This window comes from Bos mutus, chromosome 19 (genome assembly GCF_027580195.1).
Source record: "Bos mutus isolate GX-2022 chromosome 19, NWIPB_WYAK_1.1, whole genome shotgun sequence".
NCBI classification, from domain to species: Eukaryota; Metazoa; Chordata; class Mammalia; order Artiodactyla; family Bovidae; genus Bos; species Bos mutus.
Window position 1 is genome coordinate 22,862,062 of NC_091635.1, and position 12,184 is coordinate 22,874,245.

General features: G+C 53.3%; 1 protein-coding gene across 4 annotated transcripts in view; it reads right to left on the reverse strand.

Annotated features, from left to right (window-relative positions):
- ABCC3 (ATP binding cassette subfamily C member 3) overlaps positions 1–7,423 on the reverse strand; it is a 48,237-nt gene extending 40,814 nt beyond the window's left edge. For 2 of the 4 annotated variants that reach the window (XM_070389680.1, XM_005890279.3), the window contains exon 1: positions 7,120–7,420. In XM_070389680.1, coding sequence (XP_070245781.1) covers positions 7,120–7,164 — 45 coding nt within the window. In that variant the 5' untranslated portion in view covers positions 7,165–7,420. Of the gene's footprint in view, positions 1–7,119 lie in introns of all 4 variants that reach the window. The other 2 variants (XR_011467972.1, XM_070389681.1) reach the window with 2 other exon arrangements.
- Between the last annotated feature and the right edge of the window lie 4,761 nt (positions 7,424–12,184).

Below are 12,184 nucleotides of genomic sequence, written 5' to 3' on the forward strand. Positions count from 1 at the left end.
AGCAGAAGCTGCTGGGACCTTGTTTTGGTTTCATAAACTTCCACTGTGGCAACAATCAAGAGATCTTAGGAGGACCAGATGACTGTTTTGATCCACAGGGAGATCCGGCCTGGGCTCCGTTGGGCAGAGCCCTCTCCAGGAGATAGCATACCAGACCATGCCTCTGTCCCCAGACTATCTATTTACCTCAGACATTCTGCTAAGACCTAAGGACTTCCCAGATGGCTCAGGGGTAAAGAATCCACCTGCAAATGCAGGAGACACAAGAGATGTGGGTTCAATCCCTGGGTCGGGCAGATCCCCCAGAGGAGGAAATGGCAACCCACTCTAGTATTCTTGCCTGGAAAATTCCATGGACAGAGGAGCCTGAGGGGCTACAGTCCATGGGGTTGCAAAGAATCAGACACGACTGAGCATGGCACAGCACAGCAGCCTGCTAAGACAATGACAGGACCCATCGCATTCAGCATGTCCAGAACAGAACTCCTGCCTGCCCCTCCTCCAAACTGCCCACCTTGATGCGGGGCAATGCTTTCCTTCTCTCAGGCTGGAATCCTCCGAGTCATCCTTGGTTCTTTCTCTGTCTCTCACAACTCACACCCAACTTTTCAGCAAATCCTGTCTATTGTACCTTCAAATTATTAGGTTGAACTACATGAAAGGATTATATCCAATGCTTTTTATCTATTAAAAGGCGTCTTCACCTGGATCTGCCTGATAGATCCAGGATCCAACTGCTCCTCTCCACCCCACTCTCTCACTTGATTTGTGGCATCACCCCCTCTCTTGTCTCCCTGCTTCTGTTCCTGCCGCTTACCCAGCAGTCTCCTTCAGCACAGCAGTTAGAGGCAAGTCTTCATAAAACCTTAGTGACACACCATGTCACTGCTTTGGTTAAAACCTGTCAAGGGCTCCCCGTTTCACTCAGAGTAAAAGCCCAGGGTGCCCTTGAAACCCACATTATCTGCTCCCCGGTCTCTCTGACCTCAGCTTCCCCACTCCCCTCTCTCACCTGCCTCCCGCCCTCTGTGCGGTCTCCAAATGTCAGGCCTGCGCTTGTCTCAAGGCAGTGGTGCTGCTTCATGCCCTCATCACCTGCAAGCTTGTGCTCAGATCTCAGATCTTGTGGAGGTCCACTCTGACCTTTCTAATTAAAACTGGAACTGTAACCCCCATCCGGCTCCTGCATCCCCACCCCTGCTAGCCTGTCCTCTTTTCCCATAGCCCTCACCATTATCTAGGATAGTATCCCTATCTAGGATATATAACTGAGTTATTTGTTATGTTTGTAATTTTTCTGTCTTCCACTGGAATATGTGTTCCGTGAGGACTGGTTTGTTAGTTCTGCTGGGCCAGCTAGGCAGCCCCACTGACTAGAAGAGCTCCTGGCACAGAGACCACACTCCTATGCATTTGTGGAACAAAAGAAAGAAAGAATAAATGGACAAAAGTTAAAGTTACCCTCCAAAACCCATATGTGCAGCTGAATGCCCAGGAGCTCAGACTGCTCTCTCCTTGACACCAAGGCACTCGAGAGGGTCTCTGACCCAAACAAAGCTAAGTGTAAAAGACAGGGTTGGTGGAGGTCATGGACCCCATACTACTCCTTGCAACCCCACAGGGTAGGATGGGTGATCCCTTCTCAAACCACCAGCCCCCAATCCCCATTCTGAAGAACACCAGCTGGGCTGGGAGCCAAGACCACAGCCCTCCCCGACTGCCACCCACACAGTTTCCACGGCAACAACAGCTCCCTTAACAATGTGATTAAACAGCTGGACGGGACTGATAAGGTCTGGCGCCCAGAGTGGACCACATACCGGGGAGCCCCTTCATGGGCACCAAGACTGAAATCCCTACAGACCCCAGCAGGGGACAGGTGGCAGTAAGGACCCAAGAGCCCTCTGCCACAGCGCCTTTAGGGACTTTCCAGCCCCTGGGCGCCCCAGGCTTTTTGATAGCTCTGTCAAGAGAGAAGAGTAATTACTTCCTTAATCCTGTGTTGTGGGGAGAAGGGATCAACTGACAAGTTCATTATCTCAGCAGAAATGGAGATACAGAAAAAGGGCATGGGCCTGTTCACACGCACTAACTGTAGCCTTTGGAAGGGTCTGGGTCTGGAGGCAAAAGTCTGTGGCTCACAGCCTGGCCGGCCCTTCTGCTTCTGAAAGGGCCTTGGCAACCAGCAAGAACTTCGGGTACTTAAGCACCACTGTGTTCCAAGATTATTATTTAATGTCCACAACAGCTGAGACTCATGGCTGAAAAGTGACCAGCCCCGGTTTACATGGGCTGATGCCAGACCTGAACCCAGGCCTTGCAGCTCCAGAGTCTCAGTCCCTATCAGGGCTCCACCATGACAAACCACCCTGGGGATAGAACACATTGTGTCCAGATCACCCGAAACATTAAAAATCTCCTTTCAGCCGTACAGCCTGCCCTCAAACCACCTCCTTGCTGCGGTTCTTCTCACAGAGCAGATGGAAAGGGGCTGCCATCACAGGGTAACAGACTAGCTGGCATTCTGGGAGCCACTGGACTAGAAACCTGACTATCCAGTTAGAAGGAGAAATCCAGTCCACGGATTAGCCCCCATGAGCACCCACCCCAGCCCAGGAACACCTGGATCCAGCCCTGAAAAAGGAACAGCTCCAGGTGGGGGAGGGGAGGCCCCACACACAGCAGTGACACATCCAAGTCTCACCACCCCACCCCAACAGGGATCCTGCTGCATCTGTGCCCCTGGGTCAGCCACACCAGGGAGGGGTGGACACAACCCAGGTGCTCTGACCCTGCCTCCTCGGCCAGTCAGCTGGCAGGCCCCACTGGGGCCTCCCTCCCTAGGGGCTGGTCCCGGGCTCCAAGGTCATTTCCTGGTGAGAGGACGAGCAGGCGGACTTGGCAAAGTTCCCTCCCAAGTGCCACTTCCTTGACTCATTTCCTTCCCTAAGGCTCCAGCTCTCCAGACCAGGTCGGGGACATCAGGGCTTGGGAGAGGCCAGCCTGGGGACCTAATGTTTCTACCAGGAGCCAGACGTTCAGAGGCTCAGTTTTGGTGCCCCAGGTGGGATGGAGAGAAGGGATTCTAGAGCCCCTAGCTTGGCAGGGAGGACTGGGTTCCTGGTGGGGTAGAGTTTGGTGTCCAGTAGGCTGAGGGGTGTCCACCTCCTACCTACCTGCCTAAGCCATCCCTGCCTCTGCCAGTTTCCCCAAATCTTTGGGGGTTACTATCTTCATTTCAGAATCAAAATACATTGAAATCAGAGCCTTTTCTGCTACTCATATGTTATGGTGGCCACCTATTCCGACTGTGCAGTGACCCAGGAGGAGGCCAGGGAAGACCCTGACATCCCAGAGCCCTAAAGTCCACAGAAGCCTAGTCATAACCCCCCTGAGTCTGAGGCTCAGGTCCTCAGAATCAGAACGGAGAAACTAGACCTGAAGGAGGCCCAGGTGGAACTCAGAGAGGGTGAGCAATTTGCCTAAAGTCACACAGCTAGTGAATAACAGAGTGGCACTAGCTGGAACAGAGCAGGAGACACAGGGAGTGTCTAGGGACTAGAGCCCTGCCCCTCCCTAGGGTGAGTAAACAGCCAGGGGAACAGTGAAAGTGAAAAATGGTGCCTGACTAGCAGGAGACCCACAGGACTCTGCCAAGAGCTGCTACTAGGTAATTCCATGTGTAGAGTGTGGAGAGGGTCAGGGAAAAAGGTCTGAAAATCTCAGAGGAGGAACTGGTGAGCTGCCTATTGACCACACATTCTCTCTTCCTAGCTGGTCGCAGAATTTCAGGGCAGGACCCCACCTCCTTCCTCCTTCCACCACCCCCACCAAGTGGTTACTAATCCTGTGTTTGAGCCCCCAGTGATGGGGAGCTCACTAGTGCTCAGGCAGTCAGTGCCATCTTTGGACAGCTCTCCTGGTTAAGACCGTTGGATTTCTAAGCCTGCATCAGCCTCCCAGGAGCTTGCTGGAGCCATCAGATGAAAGCTAATTCTGCAAACAAGTCAAGACCTCCTTAGGGCAAACAGCTGGAGGCCCTTGCTCTGTGCACCCTCACCACCACGTGGGTGTTCTCCTGTCTCCACTGCTCAGAACAGAGTAATCCTCCAGGCAGGAGGCAACATGGTGCATCAAAGGGACACTTCCACCTTCTTTGTTCTAGAGGCATCTCTGGATCCATGATCCCTGGGCCACTTGGCCACAGTTCATTCTCTTGGAATTTATTTCCACACACACTCCCAAGCATGATCAGAGGATGCTGGTAATACACCCCAAAGCGAATAGAGGTGAGAGAGAGAGTCAAAGAAAGGATGAATCACTACCCAGTACACAGCGTGTATGTGAGTACATAGCACGTATGCACACGTCCAGCGGGATTAGGAGTCCCCTTGGGGTTCCTACTCTCACCTTCAGCTGGGGCTAAGGCAGATGCATTTATCCACAAATTACCCAGGAAACAGCTGAAATGGGAGCCCCTGGCCCAATGGCCTTGCCAGCCCTTTTTCTGTAGGTCTTGCCAAATCCAGACCTGCTAACCTCATCTCTTTTCCTCTTTTCCTCTTCCCAGGGATATCATGACACATGAACATCTTACCAACAGAGTTTTAAGTTCTCAAATCACTTTACATTCTGTTTTTAATTTGATCTCCATATGTCTTGTGAGATAGTTAGGAGATGGGTTATTTCCCCATTTCACAGGTGGAAAAACAGGCTGGGAGGATAAGCTAGCAAAAAGGCTGGGTAGAATAAACAAGTGGCCCAGAGGGACCGGAACCATCTCTCTTGCCCCTGCTTTACACCCTTGGCTCAAGTATTTTCTGGCTGCCCTGAACCAACTTCCAACAAAGTGGGTCATCCATAGGCCTCAAAGATAAAAGGTTCAGGGACAACTATACCTGACACACAGTGAATATGAGCTGCAAACTAGCACAGCATCAACGAGGAGCCCTGAGCTCCAGGTCTTTTGGGTAACTGAACTAGAGCTAAGGTTATGGCTCCAGCCTTCAGGCCTCAGACCCTGCTCCCTTGTCTCAGCTCTGCAAACACTCAGAGCATGAGCTGGGAACCTTCCTGCTTTTTCTTCACCCCACCTCCAGTCACCAGCCACACTGGGTACAGCCTGGAACAGCTTTCAGGAGCCAAGAAGATACTGTGGAAGATGGAAGGTGCTTAGACATTGAAGTCAGGAAGAGGAGTGGTCAGTTCCCTTGTCATTTGAGGTATCCACTCAGAGACCTCAAAGGAGTCACCTCTTGGACCTAACATAGATGCGCTGACTCCCATGGACCCTGGGGTTCTCAGAGGAGGCGCACATAGCTCATAAGCAACAGCAAATTCAGGGACCAGGGAGTCCAGAAGCCCAAAGGTTCACAGTCAGGCAATGGCAAAGTTAGAACCATATCTCCGGGTCCTGTTTTCCAGTCCAGCAATCCATAGCTGACTGTCACATGACCTTGAAAAATCCCTTCCTTCAGTTACCCCAGCTCTGTAATGAGGGGCTGGGCTGGCTGCTCCATGCCCACACTCTGATACTTGGATTCTACAGTATCACGGAAGGCCTGAGAACAGGAAAGGAGTCCTGAGTTCCCCAACTCCTGGTCCCTTAAAGTCTGTTCCTGGGAGAGTCCTAAGCTCTTAGGGTTAACAGTCTACCCAGGAACAAGGGGCCCTTGCACTTGAGGCTTGGGCACATCTGCCCCCTTGATTTACAGGTCCTCTGCTTGGCCACCTCAGATACTGTGATCTGCCATGGCTACATCAGCCAGGCTTAAGTGGCAGTGAGAGGAAGTCTACTCCTGAGCCAAAGGAGGAATCTCTGGAATCTGGACTGGATCAAACTGGATGACAGATGGGGTTCCAGTGGGGCTGGGCAAGAAGGAGAGCCACAGAGAAGTCACACCATCTCTGATGAACCAATTAGTGACCCAGAGAAAAAGAGTGATCCCCCAAAATCGTTTTTTACAGGTATTCCAATGCCCCATATTTTAAAAATCCAGGTAACTTCCCTCAGCCCAGCCCAAACACAGACCAAGGGTAGGGTTCCTGACTGTATACACACACTTATGTGCACACACAGGCACACGCACCCACACAAGCACACACCCACGCATAACACACACTAGGCACATACAATACCAAGTACACCTGTACAGACACCTCAAATGGGAGAAAGATTTAGAGATTGGGATCCTGAGGCCCTGATCTGAGAGCAGCCTACGCTGGGCAGGCCCAGATAACCACCTCGAATCTGAGTTCATCTGTAAAACGGAGACGCATCACCACTTGGCCTCCCAGAGTGGCAATGGTGACCAAGGGAGCTGCGGGGAGCAGGTTTTGAAAACTGTAAGAAAGCTCTTGGATTGTCTACACGGACTGCGCCTGAACTAGCGGGGAGTCTGCAGTCAGCAGCCTGAAAAGCAGCCTAATGTCTTAGAAAGAGATTTGGTGTGTGAAGCGGAAGGTCTACTTTTCTATCCCAGCTCTACGCTGCTCTAACTGACTGATTTTGAACAAGTCTCTAGGCCTCCCTTTCCCCATCTGTAAAATGAGAGGGTGGATCAGGAAATCCTGATACCCTGTACCTGTAGGGCCCTGCCTCCAGAGTGAGGTCTGCCTCTCACTCCTGTGGCTGGGGCAGTGAGGATCGCCTGCTCTCTGGCGGCTCTTGCCCAGAGGAAAGAAGGAACTCTTTCCAAGAAGCAGGATCCCTTGAAGGAGAGGAAAGCCCAGTGCAGCCAGCCTCCCAAAGCACCTGGTCAACAAGGTGCGGGGTGGGCATCCAAGTCCTAGTCCATGGGGCAGGTACTGAAGGGTTATCAGCATCTGGGGATGGGCACATGCCTCTTCTGCCTCCTGCAGTCAGCCTCAGAGAGGGACTAGGGTGAGGGGGCAAGCGGGGACACCTTCTGAATTCAGGATGCCACCCACCGAGCCCTGGAGGAGCCTAGTACTTGGCTTTCCCAGACTCTGCCATGCGGCTGGGGAGGGCAGGAGGCCACTAGGGACCAGGCTTTGGGCGGTGCCACCCAGGCCTCCTCCCCGCACCACATCGCCGTCTCCCTGGGGCTGTGTAAGGGCTAGCCAGTTCGCGCCCTCAGTCCGGGGACACCTCCTTACCCAGAACTTGGAGCCGAGCTCCCCGGAACCGCACAGAGCGTCCATGAGGTCCGGGCGCGGCTGCGAGGAGGGCGAGCACTATCGCCTACCGGCCCCAGACAGACCTAGCGACCGCCTGCAGCCGCCTCCGCCCCGGCGTTCCGCCCGGGCCCGCCCCCGCGAGCCCTTCCCCCAGGCCCTTTGGGTCGAATTGCGACAGCGCCTCCCCGAAACTGCGGCTCCAGGAAGGTTTTGGGGACAGGAGCGGAGGCCACTGACACAGTGACAACTCCCTCAGGTGGCCCCTGTGCCGCGTCGGGAGAAGTCCCAGAGAGATGAAGCTGCTAGGGCGGGAGCTGGGGCTGTTTCCAAGAAGGACACACCCAACCCGCTCCCGGACTCTGCTGGGGGAGGGGCCCCCAGGAGTCAAGGAACGTGGAAAGGGATTTAACAAGACTCTCTCCGGGAATAAACCCCTGTCACGTTCATCTCTGAATGTCAGTCTCCTCATCTGTGAAATGGGAAGAGCTTGTGAGTTATCTGGGAACTGGCAGAGACCAACACAGTGTGCACGTGTGTGCGTGTGTGTGTGTGTGTGTGTGTGCGCGCGCGTGCATATGTGTACACCCAAGGAGAGAGAATGGGCGAGGGTCCCAGGATCGTCCAGATGGTGGCTTCCCATGGTTATCTTGAACAGCTGCCCACCTGAGATTCTGTCCCTCCCTAATTTTGCACCAGCTGCTTCAGCCTCCACTTTTATTTCTGTAAAACAAGGATAATCCAGGTACTTATGTCACAGGATTACTCTGAGGATTAAATGTGAAAGGTATGTAAAGCGTCAAGCATATCTCCTGGCACATTAGTAGGCTCCACTTCAGCCTGGTAAGGGTGGGAGATGGGCAGGTGAGGCTCCAGGAAGGGCCCCACATTAGCACATCCCTCCTAAAACCGAGTCACCACATTCCCCATCTGTAAAATGTGTTGTTGGAGGGGGGCGGTCAATGGCCGCCTTCTCCTGCTTTCCACAGCTTGGCCATTCTGGACCCCTCCTTCCCTCTATTTCTCACTCCCCCAGTCATCCTCTCTCCCCTAATGTGACCCCAGAAGCCAGTTCATCACCCCTCTTGGGACTGAGAAAGAATCTCCCGTTCCCCTAGCACTTCTTCCCTGCTCTTGCCTCCCAATCTTGTTCCTGTCTGTAGGATCTGCCCAGGTGATCCCTTCCCTGAACTTGTTCTTGAAAGAAAATGTTTTCTTGCTTGGCTGCTCACCAGCAGGTGTAGGTGAGTGCCAGCGAGATAGCACAGAAGCCACAGCCACCTCCTATCCCTCTGGGCAGGCAGGCAGGAAGTCAGAGAAGGAAGTCTTTTCACCCATGGGCTATCAGAACAGAGATCTGAGCCAGCATGAGAGGGGTGGAGGTGGGAGCAGGGTGGACAAGACTCCCCCTTCCCCAGGCAGGAGACTGGGGCCTCTCCCCTTCCACTGGGCAAGTCCTCTTAGCCCTTTGTCTGCCCCCCGCCCCCAACTCACCCAGTCTCCCAGCCCCCTCCATCTCTGAGCTGGTCTCTGCAGAGTTTTCACACTCCTGTCAGTCTGTCTCGGGTTATATTTAGTTGTGAAGAATCAGTCTTCTTTGCCAGTCTGAGAGGTCCCCGAGGGCAGAAATCGACGGAATCACCTCCACCCCCTGCCGCGCCTTGGGCAGAATCTTTAATATACTGTGTGACAAGCCCCTTGATATCCCTGGGACTCAGTTTTTGAGCAACTTGGACAAGATGCCACCTAGGGTCTCTTTCCATCCTGCTGATCTAGGCTTCTATGTGGAGCAGCTGGGAATCCTCCGCCAACCCTTCCTCTAGTTTAGGACTGGGACGCTTGGGTTCTGCCTTCAGCATTGTGGCTGCAGCACCATCCCTTTCGGCCCCAGCCTTCCCATTTTGCTACTGGAGAGCCTTTCCCTAGCCTGTGGCACTGGGTGGGAGCCTCCAAGATTGAGATCATAGTGGGACACCTAGCAATCCTTGCTTCCTCCCCTCTCTCTTGAGACATTCATTGGGAGTTTGCCCTTCCTGGCCTCTCATGGAATGTGGCTCCTTTCACAAAACCATTGAATAACAGCTACAATATTCCTAGACATTAAGCTGCTGGTCATTCTCACCAAAGCAAGAAAAGTGAGGCCCTCCTTTTGTCCTGCAGAGTCAGGATGAGCTCCATGTCTTCTGACTGCGGGGCTATTTCCATGCATCCTCTGGGCAGGATAAATTTCCTGTGTCCTTCGCTGTTGTGTCCCCCTCAAGACTGCTTAGCGTACTCTCCTTCCTATGCCTCACTTCCCTTTCTGCACCTGACAAACTCTACTCATCCCTGAAGATTTTACTCAAGCCCTTCTCCCTCAGGCCTTCCTTGAACCTCCCCCACCCCAATCCTGAGGAGGGATCCTTTCTCTGCACAGCCCTCCCTCCCTGTACTCCATCACTGATTGTCTTGCTTATCTCCCCCAAAAGACTGTGAACATCTTAAAGATAATATTGTTTGTTTTTTGTTTGTTTTTGGCCACATGGCATGCAGGGTCTTAGTTCCCCAGCCAGGGATCAAACACCATGCCCCCTACAGTGGAAGTGTGGAGTCCTAACCATTGGATTGCCAAGGACTTCCCAAGGATAATCTTATCACTATATCCTCAGCACCCAGGATAGTGCCTGGCAAAGTTGGTCTTTAGGAAATGCTTGTCAACTGACTAAACAGTAATCCTGTCTCCTTGGAAGAGGTCATAAGTAGCAAGGCCGCTGTAGCATTAGGTACAGTCCCAGCAGTGAGCACTGTCTACTCTTCTTTGGAGTTTTCAGACCCAAGATGTGTCCAGCTTGAGGCTTCTGAGAGCAGCAGTAAAGACCTGTGGGTGGGTGGCAGCACAGAGAGGGACCGAACCTCCCCCAGCTTTAATGGCTCCAGCCCCATCCCCTCTCCCCAGGTGACTGCAGCTCCACGCAGGATGCACAGAGAGTGTGCTGCGTCTCCCTTGCCAGCGAGCATCCCAGGGGAACTCAGCATCGGGAATTTCCTGGCAGAAAGATGGAAAGATAAGATAATTGCAAGGTACAGCTTTGAGCAGCAGTGACAGCAGAGAAAAGAAAGCAGAGAAAGTGGGTGTCAGGGAGACCCAGAGACAGGAAATCCTGCAAACAGGGAGAGTCGGTCGGAACTGATAGGACAGGGGGAAAGTATTAGAACAGAAAGGCTGCCAGTTCTCCCCTCCACTCACTGCTTATTTTCTTTTACCCCCCATGACTTCTTGAAGGCTTGGAGCACCCCCAAACCCCAAACCAACATCCAGCTCTCAAACTTTAGCTCTCTTTCTCTGTGTGGTGGGTGGGGCCTCATTCCTCCAGACCCCAGCCTGGTGGGGCCTACATTGGCCCTACTTGTGGAGTCTGCAAGGAGGCCTCCTGCTCCCAGTCTGCACTTTGATCTGATTTGGCAGGTGTGTGAGCCCTGGCTGCTGTGCCCGCTTCAGGAGTTTTCAAAGCAAGAAGAATTAATTAGCTCGGTGAGCCACAGTCAGCAGCTTCCACACCTGGACCAGGGCTAAGACACACAGAATTCCAACATTTCTTAGCAGAATCCCCTCCTGGGTTTTCACTGGAGCCACCACTTCCTTGATCTTCCTTGCTGTGTCCTCAGAGCAGGACACCCGTTGACACCTAAACTCGCCTTTGAGAATTAATTCTCCTCCTGGAAACCACTATCTTGGATTAATCCTGGGTCCACTGGCTGTGGGCTGGGATCACAGGGCACCGTTGGCTCAGCACTCCAATGGCTGCGATTCTCCAGGCACAGATGAGTCCTTCATTGGCCCTGCAAGCCTGTTTCCTCCCATGGGGGATGTACACAGCCCCTGTTTGTAGAAGGTGACCATCAGTGTTGGTGTCCTCTTCCTGGCTAGGTGCCTCTACAGAAGGGGCACCAAGGTGCCACAAGGCGAACGTGCTCACTGCACTGCTGCACAGCCCTTCACCCACCTCCCCCCCTCCCCGGAAAGGTGAGAGGAGGTCATGGACACTGGGCTCTGATGGGTGGGGATTAAGGGTGACGTCGAGGTGACAGTGTTTGGAAAGTGGGAGAGGTCTGGGTGGGGCAGGGGAGAGGGCAGGAAGAGACAAAGGAGAGGGTGGGAGGAGGTGGAGGGGAGCAGGTGCCTTGAGCTTCAAGAGGAACATTACACTAGGAAAAGGCAGCACTTGGGAAACTGGGAAATTGCAGAGTCAGCCTTGGCCAGCTCTTGGCCAGGCACCTGGAGCTGAGGGATAAGTTCCCTTGTGGTTAAGCCTCTCTCCACACAAGGTGGAGGGCTATGGGCTTCTCTAAGCCTCTGAGGACACCAAACTGGGAGTGCAGGAGTACATTTTCATGAACACAAATGTGACTGCTTTGGGAAAGTCCTCCCTGGCAAGTCATTTTTTGATTAGGACGCCTCACACCATGTCCCATACCTTCCGCAATGGGACAGAGGCTGGGGTAGTGTGAAGTCAGTGGTCTAGAGGTTGGCTAGATCAAGATTAAGACCTCAGCTCTGCCATCCCCTGGCTTCGTAATCTTGGGCAAGTCACTGAAACCTTTCTCAACCCATTGCCTCGTGGGAAAAGGATAGCAGTAGTACTTTGCTTGCTAGGGTGTTGTGAGAAGTAGGTGAGAGGCTGCAGATGAGTCTCGGATTCGTTTTTAGTGCTCGCTCCGCTTGCTCTTCCTTGTCCTCCCGCCCCTAGATAGACCTTTTCCTGGACCTTGAGGTGGAGGAAAAAGAGGCAGCCAAGCCTGAGATGGGGGCCTGTAGCTGTTGACACAATTTCCTCTGAACCCACAAGGAGAAGGCTGAAAGTAGAAGTGCCAGAAGCAGATTTCTTACCTCCCAAAGCCCTCACAGCCCCGAAGCTCCTGGCCATTCCAACCCTGTCCTGGAGGCCCTAGTCCAGGACCTGCTGCCTCCACCAGCCCCTCACCCTAGCCTCCTTCAGACTCCTCCACTTCCCACCCCCGATGTATCCTAGAGCAGAATCAAATAACCATCCAGACAAGCATCATGAGA